Raw genomic sequence first — 23,840 nt, 5'->3', positions numbered from 1 at the left:
TAGACACGCTTTCTACTAGGTAAAACTCTACTTCCTACTATTGAAAAATTTGAACACTTTTACTATTAAATGTGGCAACATACCGAGCCGCACATTAGACATAATGTTAAAGATTTCTACTCTTGTTATCTTAAGCTGCTCAAAAAAATGGTCTTAAACACTTAAATACATGCAAAATCATTCGTCGAAATTTTTCTCCAAAAATACTGTACTTTTCATTACATTTTGTCAAAGAACAGACGTTCGAGTTTATTGATGTCCCATTGAATTCACCATACATATAATATTCCGGTAAACTTCTTAATTCGACACTTGTCCCATCGCACATATTTTATGTCGGATTACCGAGATTGTATTGTATTTTCTTTTGGTGATTGTTCTGTACTAACGTGAATCTAATTTCCTTGCCTGATATATGATAAATGTATAAGTTTGTAAATGTTTTACATCCTCGGCTAAAGGATATACAGTACAGCATCGATTATACGATTCCCGATTAACCGACTTATCGGTTAACCGACCGCGTTCTAGTCGGCAAATTCAAATGTCCGCTAGTGATGTGGCTCTACAATATTTGGTTATGTCTTGGCTAGTTTAATATTATTTTTGTTAAATTTTTGCATGTTTTAGCTGGCAGCACTGGCTCGACCATGAAAGGAAGACTAGTATTTAAAGCAGGCCTAATACACTATACTAATAATGTATTTTTTCATACTTTTCGGTTATCCGACTTTTCAGTTATCCGACCAACCCCAGTCCCCAATTAAGTCGGATAATCGATGCTCTACTGTAATTGGTATTTGAAACGATAAAATCTGGTAGGTAATTTAAAAGTACTTATTGAAAACAAAGCCTACGATATGCGAAAAAAAGGATATATACAGTATATTAAAAAAGAAACTTACCGAGTTTATTATTTTAAAAGTAGAATACAAGAGATCATTGTTACAAATTCAGAGTAACAGCAGGTTGAATACTGAAATAATTAGAAAATATATCAGCGATAAAAAGAGTACCATTGAATCGAAACTCGACAAACACCTATAGAGATAGCATAGGCAAATGCCTTGTTTTTAATTTTTTTTGCTTCTATGTCCACTTACACTGATAAATTCCTGTCTGTATCCTCGTCTACTTAAACCTCGTTTATTAATAGGACTTATTATACCGGTGAAGTTACCGACTATGAAATATAGGAGATTTTAGACAGAAGACAAAACAAAACATTTTTATTTTTAATTGTGAAAATAAAGATACAGTATTCTGCTATTACTTAGTAGACAAGGATACAAACAGTTTTATTTTCAAAACTTTACATTGTTTCGAAAAATCTAGAAGTGAAACTATATGACAATGTCGCAGAAATTTTATTTCGATGGCATTAAAATAATAAATAAAATAATTCAAACAGTTTTCGAAAATATAGTAAATGTTCCATTAAATTAATCCGTCGAATGCTTCTCATTGGCCAAAGTACAATAATTAAAATAAACAGATGATGTCAGATTAATATAAAATAGCCAATCGCAGAGAAGTATTGGCAGAGAAATTATATATATAATCGTGTAGTTTACAATAAGAAGTAAATCGCATTGTCCCTTAATTCAAGTGCAGTGCGAGATTTATCCTCACCGTGAAAAGATTCATTTTGTTCATCTGTTGTTTAATGGTAATTGGTAAGTCGAATAAATTTTGTTATTTACTTTTAATTTTCAATTTATTCTGTTTTCTTTTCCAAATTACTCGGCATTTTCGGTATATCGAGTGATATCGCTACGACAGATTTCACTTTGCACTCTTCAGTTATTGATTTTTGACAAGTACAGACACAGTGAAAGAAAGCTTCACTTATAAGCTAAACTAATTTGCACATTTATGTGTTTACAGATGTAGTTGTAGAAAGCAAAGATGGTTACCCGATGGATAACAAAGGCTGCAAAGTTTGGTGCGTGATCAACAGCAAATCGTGCGACAACACGTGTAAGTCAATGAAAGGAAAAAGCGGCTATTGCTATACTCTCGGTCTGGCGTGTTGGTGCGAAGGTCTTCCATCGAATGCCAAAGTCTGGGAAAGAGCTACTAATAAGTGCGGCAAATAAAGTGAAGAGGAGCCATTCATTTGTATCGAAGAACGGTTGCTACTATGTAACGTAATGCTTACTAAACGCAAAATAAAGAATATTGCATTACAATATCCGATCTTATCTTCGATATTTGTTTCAAGTTTCATGACTTTCGTGCAATTTTTTATATCATTAATTCAGACACGTTTATATACGTACTGTACTAAGTATATACATATCTGCGTATAGTGACAGGGGAGTGCGAAAAAAGGTATACAGCTGTTATTATGAAAAAAAAAACATTCAAACAGAAAATAGGAAGAAAAAAGATTTGTTTTCTTTTTCACTTAGAAAAAGAAATATCTTTTTTCTTTTTATTTTCTGTTTGAACTAATAAAAGATAATAAAAATAATAAACACCAAACATTTGTTAATTTGGTATGCCTCAATGTCCTTAATGTATTATAATAAAATTGTTTTTCGTCTACAAGTACGTATTTTCTATTATCAGGACTTATTGGACTGGCTTTACAGATACTGCAACACAGTTTCACAGATCAAAAATTTGTTTTATTTTGATATACCTGGACACATACATAATATTGCGTTTCAGACTTGTTCGTCCCTCCACAGCAGGGACATGTGCTGTACATTGTATATAAATTAAAAACAATAAAATAATTTTAAAAACTACAACATTTGTTAAAATTCACTAACATTAATATATAATTTTTACAATTTTTAAGCTTTTTCCATTCGTTCTTATTTCCACCAGACATTCAATTTTCAACATTAACAACAGTAATACTGTAAACTTAAACCTGTATTTAAACCAAATTATTATATTAAAGTTTAACATTATTTCTGTTTTCTACATTTAAATGATTATTTTTCTATCTTACATCTCTTCTTGTTCACTTTGACCTACTCCTCGTTTCCATTTTCTTCTTATCTTCTACAAGTGTTTGATATGGAAATTTTAGCTCATGTAGGCTCTTTCTCCGACTAGACGTGTGTATATGATCGCTACGCGACTGAGGAGCTAGGCGTATATCGAACGGCCTAAACGCGCGCAGGAAATAGTGCCTTAGTGCCTTCCGGGAGGACTTTTATGGGGAACTGGCCTCTTATTCAGTTGTTATTGGCTAGGAGAAAACCCGGAAAACTCCTAGCAGCCAGCCAGCTAGCCTGTCCGAGTCGCGGCGCGAACCCATGACCGAACTTCCCAGTGTTCAGGGTCCTGTCACCACCGCTATGAGCGGTAACGGAGACCACTCGGCCACTGGTGGCCCCCTCGTTTCCCTTTCTTTCGGTCATTTTCTTTATACCTCTGACACATCCCTTCTATGATTCGTCGCCATAATCGGTGTATTTCTCTTCCGGTATTATTATTTATTCCGTTTTTTTTATCTAATTATATTAATATGTTCGTAAAATTGTCTTTTATAATTATTCTTTTCTTTTTTCCTTATTTTTACTGAATTTAGTACTATTTCACAGCCTGTGGAATTACCGTGCTCCGCTACTACTGAATTTGCATAATTTTCCCTGATTGCACGGATGTGTTCATTTATTCTTATTTTTAGTTTTCTTTTTGTTTCACCGATATATATTTGTTCTGGTTACAATTACAATTAAAGGAATACACCATTCCCTTTTCTCTAATATATCGTATTTTTCTTCATTTCTATAACATAGATGTGTTTTAGTTGTATTCACTTTTTCTGGTATTAGATTAATTCTACTCTTTAATACTTTTTAAATTCTTTCAAACAGCTTAGAGATTTCTGATCTGTGAAACTGTGTTGCAGTATCTGTAAAGCCTGTATAATAAGTCCTGATAATAGAAAATAGTACTAGTAGACGAAAAAAATTTTATTACCAAACATTTCTATTTCCCAGATTCTGAACTGTACATTTACTTTTGAACCCCTTAGTGTATATATATATATATATATATATATTATATATACACACACACATGTATTTCGTATAAAGTACTTCGATATACAGTATTTTAACCTACACAATTCCTTGCATTGTAACCCTCACATTTTACCCAAACCTAGGCCCTTGACTCCATCCAAACTCAATATCTTAAATTATGTCTGGGTCTCTTTTTCACTACCAACAACATCGTTACCCTTCGAGCTGCTAAAAGGACTATGATCGCGCTACGCTTCCAAAAAACCGCCATCAAACAGTATAGCAATTATTTTAAAAAAGGCGAACAACGACCGTCTCTTACTCGAGATTTTACATCATATTCACTACCCCGCTGGAGCCACTTTGGTTAAAGTCTTTCTTACTCATTTCACTTGTAGCTGGAACATTCATCACAATATCTCTCTTTCCTGACAATATTCCCCCTCACAATGTCCTCCTTCACACTCACCATCACGTCTCTGTCGACAATTACGATTTCCAGCGTTCAAACAGCCCTTGGCGACAGTATCCGATAGTATCCGTTAATATTTCAATATCTGGCGTAGCCTCTATTCTGTTCTCACTTCCATTGCCACCAATGGCTCGAATAAACTTCATAGGTTTCTGCTGTATATACTGACGACACCCACAATGTTACGGCTCATTACACTCTTCACCCTGACTTCTCCATCTTTACCGCTGAGGGCTATGCCATTTTGCAGAGCATCACATATGCTACAGCCATTCGCAGGCATCGACATTAACGAAAAAGTTGACGCCCTTGTCAAAAGTAATCCGCCTAACTCTGTTATCTCCAATTACATAACTCCCGAAGATCTCCTTGCAGTCATAAACTCCAACCATCATCACAACATGGAAGACTTCTTGAATCACTACCCAAACCGCACTAACTACTCTTGGCTCTACGACAATCCACATACCAGCTTACCCACCATCACCAATCGTTACATATACGTTTTAGTCAACTGTGCCAAAACTAACTCATTACTTACTAATCACTTCCTTTACACCCGGAAAATCAAAAGTACCGATAAATGCAGTCACTGCCCCGATCAGATCGATACAATCTACCACCGCCTAGATTACTGTCCCAAATTCAACGCTGTTCGAAAAAAATTCTAAACGATTACCCACTCAACACACAAAACAATACAAAGATTTCCGACTACCTTAATCTCTCCCCCATCTCCACCTGTCAGGAGGCCCTGACTACTTAGTTCAAGGAGTAACACTAAAGTGTACCGCTAATAGAGGTCGCCACACCACTCCCATCTACAAACATCTACGGGACACAAATGCTTCGTAGCCAGCGTCCAACAGAAGGGGTAATCCCATACTTCGACGATATTCACATTGCCGCTAAATTCGAGGAGAATCTTCTACATAGGGTTAGACAGGTTCTCGAGAGATTCCAGTCATCGTGCTTGCTCATTAAAACAGAAAAATGTGTTATAGGCGTTCCAAGTATAACATTTTTGGGTTTAAGATAGATGCAAACGGAATTCATCTCTCAGAGGTGAATGTTTGGGCAGTTTGGCACAGTCCTGTACCATCTTACAAAAGGGAGCTTCAAGGGTTTCTAGAACTGGTTAATTTTTATCATGTTATTCTAGAAAACAAAGTTACGGTTGCGAAACAATTGCATCGTTTTTTGCATGCGAACACACTGTAGAAGTGAGAGCCCAAACACGAAAAAGCGTTTAGGACGGTCAAATCATTGTTGACATCGGACGCCGTACTAACGCACTTCGACTCGAAAAAAACCGTTAGTGCTAACATGTGATGCGTCACCTTATGGTATCGGTGCTGTCCTTAACCACTGTATGCCAGACAGAAGTGAGGCACCCATTGCATACTATTCACGCACGCTATTATCAACGGAGCGTAACTACGCACAGACAGACAGAGAGGCCTTGATAATCGTGGCGGGAGTTAAGAAATTTCACGACTATATCTACGGACGGCAAGTGGAGATACAGACCGATTACAAACCTCTTCTTGCCTTACTATCGTCATCCAGACCGACTCCGAGCATCATCTCACCCCGGATGCTCCGATGGAATAACCTCCTGTCAGCATATGATTATAAACTCGTATACAAACAAGGAAAATTTATACAAAACGCGGTTGCGTTGAGTCGCCTTCCGGTGGCTGAAGTCCCAGAGCAGCAATAGAATGAGAGAGACATCTCCCTTATAGACGTCATGGAGTGTCCATCTCTGTCAGCTAGAGAAATAGCTCTAGCGATTGATAAAGACCCAATCTTATCTAGGGTAAAGACTTGGGTTGTGAATGGCTGTCCCAAGCAGAAAACTTCAGTCCTTTTTCAACTATTCAACCCATCCAACCACTCCATTTTGTTGCGAGGAATAAGGTGTCGTAGTTTCCCATAGAATACCTTCATTTTTAAAGAACGCCTTTAAGTTGGTGCTTGAAAATTCACCTCTTTTGTCCGATCTGATTCGTTGAGTTCTTCCACTAACATGGTTAAAATGTATATTTTGCTTCTTTGCGTTGCTGTTTGCATTGGTCCACATACAGCTGTGTGTATTAATTCAAGTAATTGATACCGATTGCCATACTTTTCATCTGTTATATATAACAGAGCCGAAAAAGTAAAGCATCGAAAATAAAACTAGAACTTAAGAAAATTGTATAATTAATATTTACAATAATTTACACATTTATATTTATGATCAGCAGCAATAATTTTCTCTCGTCTACTCTTTTAACTTCAAATTGTGACTCCTCAAAATGTATCTAACAGATTCAGTTACATTATATTACAAAAGTTATTGTAAACACTTGGTAAATTTATATTTCCAACATTATTTATCCACTAATTCTCATACAGCCTCGAAATCTGTTTTTTTTTTTTTTTTTTTTTTTTTTTTTTTTTTACACTTGGTTCTTCTGCAATATTGAAGCCATCTTCTAGTTTTGTCAGCGATTAAACGAAACAATCTTATGCTATTTTCTGGCGGTGTTTAACACCAAACCATTTAAAACAAAAATAAATAACAAGAAATCCAGTTAATTAAGATAGAAATAAAAACCGAGTAACAAAAACTACATAGAGTGGTTGTAGCGACGCAGTGTCGAAAAAAAAATTGAATACACGTCCGCCATTTTCCTTTTAGTCAAGTGAGGCGTACTATTTGTACTGTGTAAAGGCAACGAGGTAGAATATTCTAACTCGTTGCCACCAAGAGCGCTATAACCAAGGTCACAGCAGAAGAGTCTAGCTCTCTGGTAAACATTAGTTCTAAATTATGCCGCTACGGCGAACAGCGCCAATTGCGGGAACTGGATTCCAAAAATTGAGTAGCCCTCTAGCGACGAAAAAGACAAAAATGTCGACACGTAGAAAAATAGCTTTGATAATTATATTTTCTTTGGATAATTAGCAGTTATTTTGGAAGTAAGAAATTATCGTACAAAATTATTATTTATTTTTGAAATTGCCATCTTTATTTTCCTTTCCGGGAAACGGTTTCGCCTTCTCGCGCCACCGGAGGGAGCCAAAATAGCGCGCGACATGGCGGCCGTGTGGAGGTGGGTCAAGATCGCCTCGATAGTTTTGTCGACGGTCTGTCTGGCGGTGTTGTTGATGCTCCTCCGATCCAATGGTGAGTTGACCCATTCCTCTTTCCGAAAAATTATTTTCCGTCCATCATTCGTCCTGCAATTTTTCCACTTCTGTTCGTTTGTCCCCGGAACTTCTCTGACGTTCTTGGGTTTCACGTCCTCGATCACACACGGCCTTCGAGTCCGTCCGGCCGAATTACGCGCCCGAAAAACCGACCGATTGTCGCTCCGGGAGGCGACCTTTTGATCCGTCGTCTTTCCGGAATGCCGCCGGAGGCGCCGCGCCGCCGCTTCCTCTTTACAACAATGGTCCGCGGGAGGACCTGAGACGACGACGAGAAACGAGAAGATGGGGATGCGGCCTTTCGTCCCTTCCGGGAAGTCCGTACCCGGGAAATTTCGGTTCTCGTTCCCGAAGACGAGGATGCTGGCGACCTCCCCGGTCGCTCAGCGTCGGAGATTCTTTCTCCCTCTTCTCCGTCGTTCCGCGGCCCAGAAGGTTCCTCCGGGAGTTGACAGTTCCGGATCCCCTCGGTGGATCTCCAAAAAAATTAGGACGCGAAAGATTACGTCTCACTCAATTCGCAATCACGCACCACCCTCCGGGAACTATGCGTTATTTCTTTACCTTTATTTATTCTTTATTTCTTTTATATTATTGTAAATTGTTCTGTATTATTGATTGTCATGCTGCCGATGCTAAGTGTCAATTTTGAGCAAACTACTAATAATAATAATAATTACTAGATTTGTAAATGCTTTACTTTTTGCTTGCTTTCCCATAATTTATAATTTTCTGGTTTTATAATTTGTATTTTGAAAAGAAAGAGGCAAAAATGTTTATCGGTCGAGGAAGCTTTGGTTATTTTCTAAATAGATTAGATAAAGACGAATCCGACTTCGAGTTATTTGATTTCGTTAAAATGTATGAACGAAATGCGTAAAATTTTGGTTTTGACGATAAATTATATATTGATTTTATCATGCTTATTTTAATTAAGTTAAATAATTGGGCTGCAATTTGAAAAAAATTATAAATATTAGTTCTCGCATTCGTCCATATGTCTTCCTTGCGGTCTGTTTTTCCTTAATCTAGAGAATGGAGTTAGATAGATGAAAGTCGAGACCTGATATAGAAAGCTTGGGGATGGGAGGCTGAGATTAACTATATACGAACTTTCTGGTACAAACCGCAAGTTGGGTTATTTCGAGTTTACAAAAGTAGGTTTACAATTGTGAAAAACATAACACAAGTGTTTATTTATTGAGGCAGAGGATTAGTGAAGCCTCTTACATGTGGCTTATGGAATTGTGTTAGTTCTCAAAATCTGATGGTCAATTTTGACAAAACTTTGCCATTTTCAATTAATTGTGATCCAAAAATGTAATAAAAAATGTGGATCCGTGACTTTATTTGAGATATGACAAAATCAGAGACGGTGTCTGTGCTCTCCGATGCAATTGTGCATACCTAACAGAATTTAAGGGATAAATATATATATATATATATAAAGTATTGCACATATCCAATAGAAGATGGGTGCCAAAAATGAACAAAACATAAGAATAAACACTAAGCATATTTAAGGATTGCCTCTTCTGTGCCTGGATGATGTAAGAATTAATGTTTCTTTCTGGCAAGTGCAAGGATTGCCTTTTTGTGGCCCATGAGTGTAAGGATTGCCTTCTCTTTGGGCTTGCCTTCTCTTTGGGCTTGCCTTCTCTTGGGCTTGCAACTGTTTTCTTCTGATCACCATACATTTCTCTCTCTCTCATACATGCATGCTTGCAAGCTAACAGTGCTGTAACTAGGATTTTGGATGCCTATGGCCAAGAATAAAAATGGCACCTTTTTAATTTTTGTTATGTTTCAAAAATAAACAACCATTTTTATTTTTATTTAATATGTTTGTAGAAATTACAGATCATAAATACTATATAAATATAAATACAGAAGTTTTTTTGTGTTATTAATTTCGAATACATATTATTTTGAAACCTTCTCGTCGGCACCTTTATTAAATCGGTGCCTATGGCGGGGGCTACGTTGGCCATACCCTAGTTACGGCTCTGCAAGCTAACATGCACGTTCAAACACATGGCAGTACTCAGGTTAGATGGAGCAAAAGATAATTTAAATTATATTTACTAATAATGATTTAAAACTTTTTAATTACAAACCACAATGCTCTGCCTCAATTCTATTGCAATATGACAAAGTACTACAGTGTCTCTAGTTTATTAATTATCATATTATTTATCTACATTTGTCTTTTGATTGATTATTGAAATTGATGACAGTAATTGTTTCTTTTCCTGTACGAGCGACAGTAAAGCTATTTTCGTTCGCCCCTGTACGTATTTTTGTTTAATTTGGTCCGTTTGTTTTTTCTCGGTTTAAATAGTTTTCTACCAATTAGTTATTTAAATAGTTAAATGTGTTAGATAAAGAAAATAATTAATTGTAATAAGGATATTTCAATTTTAAAATAGTGAGAAAGTTGCTGTATTTATTTATTTTGTGTAAAATCATCAATATATTAGAAAAGTAGCCAACTTGAAAGGTAAAATTGCACTAAATGTTTTTAGGCGAGTTTCTCCTTATCCTCAGATGTTAATCGTTGATCTTCAAGCTTAAAATGTGAATATTGCAAGACAGAAATTACAAGGTTAATCATCTGACATGTTTTAAAATAAATTCAAAATGAAGACATGCTTATGTGAAGGTATCAAAAAGTTGATAGTTTTTAATTAAACTAATTTTTGAATAAATTTGTAAATTTAACATTTTAAATAACTTTCAATTTGAGTATGCATTAGCAAAGACAATAGCTTAGTACTGTGGCATACATGCACAAGTTCAGGTTGCGTATTGTCTTTGCTAACATGTGTTTGCCTCATGTGAATAGTACAGTACTTAGCCTTAAGAGGGAAATAGCTACAGAGAAATCTTTCTGAAATACTGGGAAATTTATCCCTGTACTCGCCAATCACTTCCTTAATTTGATTGTGTTTATGAATGAATATGTTTCGTGGCGATTGTGAACTGTTCTAATTATGTAAATTAGGTGTAAAAATAAATATGATTTATCATCTTTATTTTATTATTATTACTAGACAAAGGAGTCTAGTAACAATAATAAAATAGACTTCTTGTATTTCATGTTGGACTGAAGATTAATGTGTATTTTAATTACTAATATTTATTAAAAAATTAAATCTTAACTCTGATCTATTTTGATGAATTATGTTAAATACTTGGTGTCATTTTCCCCAATCATAAATCAGATTCAACCGTTGGTCTGGTAGATTGGTTGCCTGCCACCGACCAGTCAGTGTGAATCAACATTAAATTCGGATTGGAATTTAAATTCAGCATATAACCAGTATCCCTTTTCAAAGGAGATTGTTCAAAGGGAAAATTGTGCCCCCCACACGTACTAACATCTATACATAAAGAAAAATCCCCACTTTCTTATGCATTTCTGGAAGTTTTTCAGCCTCCGAGTCCAAAATTAAAAATATTTGGGGGGTCATTTTGATTGATTGCCATACATTTTCTATGTTATATATATATATAACAGTCAGGAAAGTAGTAAAATTGGCATTCAATTGTCAAATATGAGCTTGCATACAAATTGTTTTAAAGTAATAATTAAAAACAGGAATCTGATGAAAGCTCTATTTGAAGTTAAAAAGTTTGAACTTAGTACAGGTACTCCTCACTTTACGACCTAGCTGCTTAACGACCACTCGCACTTACAATCGTTCCCTTTCTCGGCTTGAGTGTCGGTCAATGGCAAATGGTGACATGTGCACTAAGTGTACTATAATAGGCTTGCACGTACTATAATAGTCTTTTTATGAATAAATTTGAGGTTTGTTGCATAATTTGTGTAATTTTACAACGATCCTATATTCCCGGCGCAAGTTCCTCGCTTATCGACCAATTCGCTTAACGACGTAGTCGTCAGAACAGAACTTGGTTGTAAAGTGAGGAGTACCTGTACTTATATGAATACCAATAGAAAGACAAATGTTATATAAAAATAACATTTCTAAATAATAATTAAAACATTACAATTTTTTAAAATTTGTAATATACAATAATTACTGTAAATTTTAATTTTTCAGATAACACGTATACAGAAATCGAATTTCGGTATTACGGTAATGTGGAAAATTCGGAACTTGCTAATTCTAAAATAAATGAAGTATCTTATACTATTATTAAGAGATCTGCAGATAATGCCTATCCTAAAAAAGCTACAACTGTCGACGAAAAGAAACATCCCAAGAAAAACATAATACATTTGACTAATAGCAACGGTAAGCCGGACGTTTCGTCGAAAGCTTGGACCAGTCCCGACGAAGGCGAACCTGTCCTCGGACCCACGTTTCCTCCCAACACTTCGACAACCGTAAGTGATGCAAATTTGGCTCGGCGTCGTTCAAAATTTACAGGAAATTAAATATTATCAATTTATTGATTGTATATAAATTTTTGTAACTTAATTATAACCAACATATTTAATAAACAAAACATTGTTATGTGATTTTTGTTTGTTAAATTTAATGGCTTTAAAATACACAAAATATATAATATACTTGAAAGCTACTACATCATATTTGAGAAAATATGATATATAATGCAATAGCCCTTCAACTTCAAGCCATTGCTATTAGATATTATGTGTTTGTGACTAACTATTAAATCCATAGATCACCGTTCTGCCCTCCTATACTTTCCCAATTATCACCCAGGCTACAGAGGGTTCGCTTTTGTTTATGCAAATGCTCTTTTCGAGGAAAAATGATGTATTATAACGGAAAACTCATACAGTATAAGTACAGACAGAAATTAGGACCATCTCTAGCTAAATTTAATAAATAATTCAGAAGGTTTTGGAAGAAAAGAATTGGCCCAAAGAGGGACTCGAACCTGAGACACCCACATGCGTGCGGTTGCATTGCCAGTTAACCTTTGATCTTTACTTCCAGAACTTATTAATTTAGACTGGTTATATCTAAATAAAATCTTCTGGTGAAATGATGGTTGGGACCATTTACTTTAAAGGCATGTAATCATCTTTTGATACATTTTGTAACAAAATCTCAGTCAGATACATTTCCCATTGGGTATGTTATCACCTTTCCTTGAGTATGAGATGTAAACATTTATCTTTCACTTTTGTGAAATGGTCCACTTAAGTCAAGGGCTGATTTATTATAAAAGAAAATGTCGAACTGATTTAGATTTAGACATTAATGATTACCTGTAAAAACATTTTTAATAATAATAAATTAATCACAAACCTGAGAATAAAAATAAAAATAGTATAGTATGAGATCGTTTGCTTATTTTTTAAATATTGACCAGTTACAATGATGTTCTTTATATTTATTTCTTCCATAATTATAATATAAAATTCTCTGCGTAGTCAACTGTTCAATGTGATTCAGATTTAATCTTAAATGTTTAAAAAGAGTCGTCATTCTAAAATTAATTTATTCCCTAAAACAAATTAATGTTAAAGTATTTCTCTTTTTGTAGCCTGAAGAACATTATCACATATACTACAATTCAACATTTTATAAGTCTGCGGAACAGGCCTTACCTTTCCTGGTCGATTTTCAGAAATTACCGGAACAAAATATTACTGTAAACAAGTTACTGTCTGACTCATATAGGAAAGCATCGGTATGTAATTTTCTTTATTTGTAGTAATGTAATTTTTCATTTTGTTTGTAGAATAATTAAAAATTACAGATTTATATACAGTGGACCCTCTTATAACACGGTAGATCTTACAAATACATGGGCCGTTCACAGCCCAAAGCGATTAACTTGTTATATTTAAAATAACTTTCTTTAGTAATCAGGCTTAAGGCACTACGTGGCGACAATTTTTATGGTCGTTGAATAATAAATATTTTTTTTCCACAAGAAAACACAACTTTCCCGCCTAAACTGTTCGTATATACGCGTGTTGCCGGACGGCAGTCATCCAATCGGCGTCCTCGCTATGCTGGTAGCTCTCGAGTAGGTCCACTGCTTATCCACTATTAGTCCAGATTCGACCAATCCTTCCTGTTGAGACACGAGTCGGCCATGACAATCTGTCTCATTCTTTTACCATGTTACATGAACACGATCGCAATTTTTCACCATGTTATACGAATCTGTTTTATATGAACTTGTGTTATAGGGGGGGTCTACTGTAATTAAATTGAAGTTAATCTATCAATGTGCAGCCTCAATCTTGTTTGTAATAAATACATATTTGTTAAGTATATATTATATATATTGTAAATTCTTGTATATAATCCAATGTATAAATTCTAAACTATTAAAGCATGCTGTTTCTATTACTAATATTCTAATTTTCTGTTTTCTATTATTTCTATAGAAAGATGTATTAAAATACTTTTAATCACAAATTTAATAGGCATAGTTGTGGCCGTCGGCCATATTGTATATATGTATTTATTGTATATAATTGTAATTTTATCTTATTTTTGCCATTTCCTCCTTCCTTTGTCTATTCTTTCTGGAACTTTCCATGACCGTTATTGCCGTGGGGCTGGATCAGCAGTTCTGAGAATCGGTAGGGACAATAGCAGGTGTGTGGCATGGGGAAAAAGTGGCTAAGAGAGGGGTCACTTTTCGACGAGATACGAAGAGAGACGGACGGCAAGAGCGAGGCTCGATCGTGATTTCCGAGAGAGGAGAGAAGTGCGATAATCGAGTTGAGAGCCGAAATATAGAGACCGGCATATTGGAGAACCCCGATAATTGAGAGAAGAAAGAATAGTGAGGAAAGCCACTATCGTCTGATCCAGGGTCCACACAAAGTATCGATACGCATCCGCCGAAAAAGAGAAAATCCCGGGTGAATCATCCCTTTCATTTCTTCTACCTTTCTGCTGTCCTATCTTTCTTATTTTTCCTTAATATTAAGTTAGATTTAAGCTAGATTTAAGTTAGGTTAGTTACGCGTTTACGAGGGACCGATTGTTACGCGCTTAAAAATTAACACACCTCGAATTGTAATTCAGTTGGGATTCCTTAACAACAAGAATCTTATTTTGTTCTAAGTGGAATAAAGGAACATTGTTTATTATTGTAATCGTTGCAGTGTTCTTTTCTGTACGTTTCATTCACGGGTCGTACTGCCACACTCATATAGAACACCACATAGTCTTTTTATTAAAGATTTTACAGAATTCTCGAGTTTAGTATCTATTAAAATCCTTATACAGGATTTATATAGATTCTAAATAGAAGTACAATCATGCAAGTTGCTACGTACAAACATTTTACCAGTGTCTATCCATTATTTTCCAATCATTAATGACTACATAAAGTTTATGATCCATAAAAAAAACATGTGATTCAAATTGTAGAACACCAGCCTGAGGGGATATCCTTTTAAAAATGGACTAAAGCATTCACTTCTCAAAGTGAGTAGTTCTTTTATGCCGGTTCATTGGTTTCGTGACGTAGTGGATCTTGGATTAATATTAACCAGTATTAGGTATTGTTTTTATAGAAAGAGTTATTTCACTTGAATAAGTAACAAGCAATTCAAGCATGTTCAAGATAAATATTGAAAGTTATTTGTAAGATGTAGTTCATGAGTGGGTAATCTTTTTAAGCGTGCATCCCAAAACAGTCAAATCTTTGATTTAAAATTTTTTCACGTACCAATCAAAATATTTGGGAGCATATTATTATTTGGTCTACTGGCTAATGATGATATGGGAAAGCTGGATTTAGCAGATTTTCTGCTAAATTGGTAACTCAGCTTGTAAGTCAGTATTTCGCAGAGATAAATGTCTTGAAAATAGGATATTTATTTAATTTTCTTATTACTTATTATTACTGAAACAGTTGATAGAATTTGTTTCTTTATTTCATTTTTATTTAGTATCACTTTCCTCAATAAAATTGTTATTTATTTTTTACGGTGAGCCATCGGTTGCATGCCAGAAAAAGTCATTGGCATGTCACATTTGCTACATATGCCAAGAGTTGCCCATCAATCAGTACTTTTTAACAGAATTTTTTCTCATGTTGTTTATGTAAATTTTATCTTATTAATGTTAATTATGGGGAAAAAAAATCTCTTAATTTTAGTTCATCTGTATAAAATAATTAAAAAAGTTTTGCATTAGTGACTATAGGAACGTAGGGATCGAAAAGAAAAAGGCATTACATATACCTAACTGAAAATAGATGCAAAAAAACAAGCAAAACACAAGAACAAAGTCATCGATGAAGATTGCTTTGTTCTGGATCACTTCTCTGCGTCGGCAGGTATGAGAGTAGCCTCTCGGCCCTAACAAGTTCAAGGATCACTTCTTTCTTTCCAGCTCTGCTTCAATTTTATCCTGATATGACAAAGTTATTCAACGTCTTAATTTATTTTACAATAATTCAATTTTTATTTTCAGACTGTACAATTATCATTTGATTTTCCTTTTTATGGACATCTTTTAAGAAATATCACCATTGCAACTGGAGGTAAATGTTTTGATTTGTTTTATATATAAATTTTTTGATTCAGTTTATAAATATTAGCTTTAGACTGTGATGGTTGTTTTCTTGATTTGTCAAAGGCTAAATTTTATTTCTTGTCAAAAGTATCAAATAACATTCCCTCTATTCTGAAAGACAGTAAGTATTATTTGACATCAATTACATGGAACGATATTATTTTTATTTTAAGATATTATCGACAAGAGAATGGAAATTGTTAGGTCTTGTTATTACTTGTAAACACATTGAATTTCTTACAGCTTCGTGATAGGATATTCCACTATTCCACTCACCAATTTATAAGAATTATTGGAACTTCACCCTATGGCAATTAGGTTAGATATATGCTTTGCATATGACACATTAAAATTATCATGCATTCTGTATATAAAATGTGCTTGATTTGAAACTATCCAAATATTTTATTTCAATTCTGAAGAAATTAATAACATAGTAATTGGCTTTGTTACTGAACGTTAACTGTTACAAAAATTTATTTTAGAGGACTTCTTCAGATAAAAAGTCATTTCATCTATCAAACATTTGAAAAACAAACTTTCTATATGTATTGTGAATTTGATTTGAAAAATTTACATATTAAATTAACCAACATGAATTAATACTAAAATAAAAATAAATATTAAAAATAATACAATAAAATATGATGTGTTTTCATGCACTTACATAATTTACATAACCTAGACGTTACAAAACATTCTTTACGTTATTTGTAATCTGTAAAATTAAATTTGAAATATAAATTAAAAAAATAAATCAAAATTATTTAAAACATTGTAGGAAGAGGCGAATGAGCTAATGAATTACAGAATATAACCAGTATTTCCAAGCTTGGGCTAAGGAAATGTTGATGCAACTTCCTTTTAATTTAGCTTTATATATTTCTATGGCCTTGATTATTCGTAATTTTTCTCTGACAAAAATCTAACACACTAGCCTGTTGTCACTGTCAGGACAAAGTGTGTGATGTATTGATTGCGATACAAGATTCTCCAATAAAGCAAAATAAAATTACCATATTTTCCGGCGTATAAGACGACTTTTTAACCCAGGAAAATCTTGTCGAAAGTTCGAGGGTCGTCTTATATGCCGGAAAGTACAGTAGTCTTATACGGCGAGTATATCCCAAACTCTATATTTTAACTGTAAAAGTCGGGGGTCATCTTATACGGAAAGTATGGTATATACAATATTTTATGTTTATTTCAAGTTTTTATTAATTTATCTTGAGTTTCTTTGAGCCAATGATTAAAACAAATTGGATTTTGATTTCAGTAAATATTTCAAAGCATAAATCTATTTATTAATTACATTATCAATTTAGTCTAATAGAGTGTTTTTCTAGTTTTAAAAATATTATACTGAGAAGCTTATCTTCAAATAAATAAATTAGTCGTTACGGTAAAGAATATATTATCCTGAATTTGAAAAGTTTATATTTGTGATTATATTTGTAAAATTTAATAATTTAAATGCTATTAAATTAACTTTTTATTAATGTATTCATAATTATAAATTCTAGGTTTTCTATACATGGAGGAGTATGTACATAGTTGGCTGGCAGCTACACAGTACGTTGCACCATTAATGGCGAATTTTGATACGAGTTTAAAAAATGAATCTGTGGTCAGATATTTTGATAATGGTAAATATCAGATTTTTTTCCTTTTTAATCATGTTTAAAATCAAGTTTTTTTTCATACTTTTTTAGAAGAAAGATGACAAAGTAAATTTCAACTTCTGTTAGAAATGCATTTAACATGAACGAACCAAAATACATCTTAACCTTTTTAATAAGATGATAATAGATATTTATTCTTATTAACGGGGTCTGTGCAGACCTGGAAAGTCAGGGAATAAGATTTTTAGCAGAAAAAGTCAGGGAAATTCAGGGAACTCATCTGTTGCTCTCACTCATTTTTGATTTGAGCGTGTCTTTAAATTCAGTTTGGTATAGGGAGTTCTATGAAAACTGGAATTACCTAACAAATGGCAAGATTTGTTGCACTTATATCTAGTAAACTATAAATGATAATCTAACAATTTAAATTTTGTTGGATAGAAGGTTTATGTCCATATTTAAAATGGTGGGTAATGGGGGTGTGTAGCTGTGTGGGGGGGAAGGGTACTGGTTGCGCCTGAACACTGAAAATGGCAACACTGCACAGTTTGAACAATGAAACTTTGGATCGTGAAGAGACAGGAAATTGGTTTTGGTGTTGGTGTTGATTTGTACAGAATGACAGGATCTACGATATTATTTAGCGATAATAACCAATAAAATAGAATTTGTAAAGTTATAAGCCGACAAATGCAAGTTGAAGAAAATTTTAATAATGTCAAAGAAATTGCAAAGGAAATATGAACAGAAATGTAAGAAACTTTTATATCAATATCTCTGTTCACGATCCTTTTGTATTTGATGCTAGAAGGAATGAAAAATTAGATTATCAGTATGGTGATCTCACATTGACAATGTAAGAAACATATATCACTGGTAAGAAAAATTTAAAAGGAATTAGAAAAGCCAAAATGACTAATGCCAAATGATGCAGATTGGATAGAGATCATAAGAAAACAGTGTGTGTCAACTCCGGTGTGAATATTTCAAGTGTGCCGCTGCTTGAACTGATAGATATTGACTTGGAATGTGATAACCGCCAAGACTTTATTCATTTACATCTTATTCTTCATCTAATAACACATAGATGGATCCACACCTTAAACAATTGCAATTGTCTCTTACACAACCCTCCCAGTTTTTTTGACCTGTTTGACATTTGGTTAACTCATTGCAATCACTCAATGTTGTGGGGAAGGCAAAGAACTGTCAGTTGAATTAATGATATTGCGTATGGGACATTTTGGACTTCATGGCAGACCTCACTCAACTTACATATTTTTATTTGTTGTATTCTTTGCTGCTGGCCATATACAGTATGTGGAGATATCAATCCATCAAAATTGGCAGGATTATTATTTGTGGTACGTCTTCCCTCTAATTACAAATTTCCATCTTCAGATGGCCCACAGACTTTCAGAAGTCCACAAAATATCGGCATAGAGTTAAAATCGGGATTTCGAAAAACCATCGACAATGACCCACTTTTTTGCCAAAACTCTGCTGCTCCCACTATAAGTTTCAGAGAGGTATGGGAAGAAATGTAATGACCTTGAATGGGTTTGTGCTGGGCCAAAAATAGCACACAATAAGTGATTTCTCCTTCTCACGGAGTGCACAATTTCTTCTGTCTAAATTATTTTGAATTTACTGCCTCCTTGCTTTAAGAAAATTTGATTTTACGACGCAACGTGAGTCTTTTTCTTATTTAAATAAAATTTACGAATTAAATTAAATCATGAAATTTTTTATGAGACATAAAAATGACGTAACTAATCACATAATCAATTTTATTCCAAGTTTTTTGTAAGTGAATAAAGTAGCTTTTCTTTTTTAAATAAAATAGTTTATATAATTGGGTACAAAATGGGCTTAAATAAACTTGGTCAAATATTACATAATGGAAAGGGAAAATGCAGAGACATTAATAAGTCAGGGAATAATGTCATAATTGGTCAGGGAATCACAGATGGGATTGCACGTACGGACCATGTATTAATCTAAATATACGGGATGTCTGAGAAAAATTTATAATATAAAATTTTATTTAAAAAATGAACCAGTCTATCAAAATACAATTTGCAGGAAAAGAGAGATAAGCACGAAAAGTTCTTTTATTACAAAAATTAACACAAAAGCCAAAACTGTTTTGCCTACATTCGGCGAATCTCAATGCATGTTTCTTCAGTTGCACAAAGAATACCCGATCGACAAGTGATTTGTTGTCAAGTATTGTTTAAATACAGTATAGTCCCAAAATAAGTGGTTAACATTTTTCTATAACATTGGAGATTGCAAGTGTTATCTTTTCTTTCAAAACAGTAACATTACAAACAATACACAATGTCTTTTACATAACCCCAGAAAAAGAAATCCAATGGGGTTATGTTGGATGATCTAGGAGCCATGGTGTTGGTCCCCACAGCCAATCTGTCATTCAGAAAACATTGTATCAAAGCAAATTATGTAAGAAAACTGCATAGTGAAGGAAGTCACTGTCCTATTGAAACAGTACCTGGTCGGAGTTATTGGTCAGTTACCGATTGGACATTCTTCGTGCAACGAAAAGAGTATGTGTTGAGATTCACTGAATGTACAAAAACAATTTCAGCTTTTGTAATAAATAAACTTTTTAAGTTAATCCTTCTTTTACTGCAAACCACATTTTGATAGACTGCTTTTTTTTTAACAAAATTTTATAATGTAGATCTTTCTTGGACACCCTGTACATATTAATAACAACTCGGCAAACCTGATTTTTGATTAAAGCCAGATATTCTGCCAAATTATCACACTATGGTTAGATTAAGTTAATAATTAGATATGAAGTAATTTGTCTAGAGGCAGGCAGTTAAGTCTCATCTCACAATAATTTTAATATAGAATTTTTGGAATAAAAGAATTGATTCAAAGCAGGACTTGAACCTGCAACTTCCACTTATTATCCAGATATGCATTGCCAGTAATGCTATCCAGACCTCTGTCCAATCTTTGCTTTCAGAATTATTAATTCAAATACAACCATACAAGTCACTTACAGCACAGACTGGGTATGACTTTAAGACCCATGGCCCACTTTCCTGGCACTCAGCCAGCTATCATCGATAATTAGTAATTACACTATCAATGTAATCGTTAAAATTATTGCAAAATGGTGGCTTAATCAACCACCTCTAGACAAATTACTTTATATTTAATTATTAACTTAGCCTGATAATTCAGAAGATTGTATGCCTTTATTAATGTAAAGCTTTGTTAAGTTATTTAGATTAAAAATAATCCTATGAATAGTTGCACCTACATAAACAAGCTTGAAATTGAAATGTTGGTCGTGTAAAGGCACCGAATAAACTCCCTTCCTTCTTTTTATCATTTCTTAAAAGTTTGTAAACAGTGGGGTTACGTTGGTATACAATTTGAAGATTAACCTTGGCAATATTTCTGTGCACCATTTGAAACAAAGGCTCAAGGAGCACAAGTACACTATCGATAAGAACCTTGACAGCACTGTGCTAGCGACATACACAAGACAACAGGATGTTAATGACCAATGGGATCAAGCGGCTATTATCAAAACAACGACGAACAGGCATGCAATGAAACATCTTGATAAGTTGGAAATCAAGGCACATATGAGAACTGGATGTATAAACCATAGGGACGCAGACACATTATCTACCGCTTGGAGATCATTTTACAATAATTAAGGGTACTAACGGGTAATGCTAGGTTTCATTTTATATCTTGTATTTTATTCCCTGTCGTTATTTTGGCTTTACTTATATTATTTATATGTAGTTTGCATTTGCATTTTCCATTGATTTTTTATATTTATTCCATAATTATTTATGTTATATTTTATCATTCTATTTCTCTGTAAGTGATAAAGATCATTTAAAATGATTGAAAATGTTTTTTTGTATTAAAATTTTTGCTGGATTGATAAAGGTGTGGCTTTTAACTTATTCTGTATCCAGTATATAGTTTGTTATATGTTTACTGATGGCCATGCCAGCCAAACTCTACAGAGGGTTAACCATTAAGTTATGCAAGACGAGAGCTAAGTTTGAATTTCTTGTTCGGTGCCGCCTTAACGATGCTTTTCCAATGTCCATTCGTCGGATACGCTTGCCCACGGGGTGTGATTCTTGTTCAATGTGTCTATTGTAATTCCATTGAAGAAAAAATTAAAATTACATTGAATAGTTGAATATCTGCTATCAACTTAATTTATATCAATTCCTACATTTACATTGTTTACAGTTTGGTTAATATATAAAAGTAGAAACACGTAACATAAATGTTCGTGAGGTAAGTAAAAGTCATGAATGACAAGTTGATTTGACTTTATTCTGTCTCATAACTAGACAAAGAAGGAAAGATTAGGAAAATTATCATCTCTTCTTTCCAGTGTGAAAGTTTAATAGACACAGAAATGCTATTTACTACAAGAATCATTTAATTTTTTCATGCTTTTATGAACCTATATTTGAATATAAAGTTTATTGATTTAGAATGTTTTTATATACTAAATTAAGTTTATTATTTTTTTTTTCTTCTTGCATTCAGTTATACTAAGATTAAAAGAAATCAATAACAGCAAAAAATAAAAAATTATAATAATTTATTGCTTTATTTGTTCTTAGAAAACAATATTTTTAAACATTATATACTATTGATCATCAATAAATATACTTTGTTGTCTGTATTTATCATTATTATTTTAGCATCTTGTAAATGAAATTTTTTTTTTCAAGGTACTGCATTTACTGTTCAATGGCATAAAGTGCTACTTCAAGACAGAGGAAATGGTATGTTTTTATCATAAATTTTTATTAAATATATTCAATATGTGTGTGTCTATCTATCCGTCTAAGTCGGGCCTGGCCAACCCGCAGCCCTTCACGTTAAATTGTGTGGCCCGCTAAGTGATATTATATATTTATTAAAACTTTTGTTTGCCATTATGTGTATCCCAAACAATTAAATAAATGAAAATTTGCCTATGTCATTGTTATAAGGCGCAAGTGTGAGTACGAACTCTTGGTATAACAATAAAATCTTACTCATTTTGTACTTGTTTTACTTTTTTAAAAGCATGTTTGCCTAAATTGTGGCCCACCGTAATGTTACGCGCGATCAAAGTGGCCCGCGAAACAGTTTGGGTTGGCCAGACCTGGTCTAAGTTTTACCAAAGTGAAAGAAATACCTAAAGTAGATAAATATTCTTTATTTAAATATGAGATAAACAAACGTATGTACAGTTGAGCCTGCATATAATGAGATCAGTTATTGTGAATTATTGGTTAATGTGAATTTTCCTCTATATCCATGAGTCTCCAATATTAAACCTGCACTGAAATGTTAAGATGTTACGAAGCTGTATATCAGATATAATGAAGATTTGCATTCATTGATTTGCCACCATACCAAAAATAGACTATAGGACAAGAGGAATTCAACCGTGTCACTTAAACCCGAACATCACGCAAATTTTAATCTCGGAAGTACAGTTTATGGGATGATTCACAGAGTGCTAAACTTTTGTTAAGCAGTATATGGCTGCTGTCTGTTGGTATGTGCAATATTATTGGTACTGTATCAAATGTAAAAATGGAACTCTGCAAATAAATTTTTTACATAAACATTGCTCCAAGTTTTAGGAATTTTTAACTGGTTTACAATACACGGTGGTGTTTGGTTTTAAGAATGTCAACAATAGATTTAAAATCACTGTAGGAAACTTTATCAGCCAACAAACGAGGGGCACTACCCCAAAATGTGTATTAGCATTTGGAACAATTAGACTGTAAACTACATAAGAAAATATAAAATAGATATTAAAAAGTCCAGTGTTTAGTATCAACACTTCATGGTGTCTCAAAATATAATTTAAGAAAGGTCACAGTTTCAATGCAGAGAAGAAAAGAAAATTTAAGCCTTCCAACTAAAAGATCATTGCTTTTCTAGCATTACAATAAAGCCTATAACAAATGCTGGGCATCCGAATCAAAGATGTTGCTTTATTACCCCTTTTTGGTTTCATTAAGGAACTACAGTA

The 23,840-nt window shown here is 33.7% G+C and overlaps 1 protein-coding gene across 1 annotated transcript in view; it reads left to right on the top strand.

The window, feature by feature from the left end:
* Positions 1–7,515: 7,515 nt before the first annotated feature.
* The window catches only part of LOC136976198 (plexin domain-containing protein 2-like), a 37,111-nt gene continuing 20,786 nt past the window's right edge, over positions 7,516–23,840 (top strand). Inside the window, exons 1-6 of the mRNA XM_067271428.1 lie at positions 7,516–7,639; positions 11,733–12,019; positions 13,153–13,299; positions 16,056–16,125; positions 17,681–17,803; positions 22,537–22,590. Coding sequence (XP_067127529.1) covers positions 7,549–7,639; positions 11,733–12,019; positions 13,153–13,299; positions 16,056–16,125; positions 17,681–17,803; positions 22,537–22,590 — 772 coding nt within the window. The 5' untranslated portion in view covers positions 7,516–7,548. The remainder of the gene's footprint in view (positions 7,640–11,732; positions 12,020–13,152; positions 13,300–16,055; positions 16,126–17,680; positions 17,804–22,536; positions 22,591–23,840) is intronic.

The sequence above is a fragment of the Centruroides vittatus genome, unplaced genomic scaffold (genome assembly GCF_030686945.1).
Source record: "Centruroides vittatus isolate TY-2023 unplaced genomic scaffold, ASM3068694v2 contig_1109, whole genome shotgun sequence".
Lineage (NCBI taxonomy): Eukaryota > Metazoa > Arthropoda > Arachnida > Scorpiones > Buthidae > Centruroides > Centruroides vittatus.
Note: the sequence above shows the minus strand (reverse complement) of the source record. Positions and strands in the feature narration are given on the sequence as shown.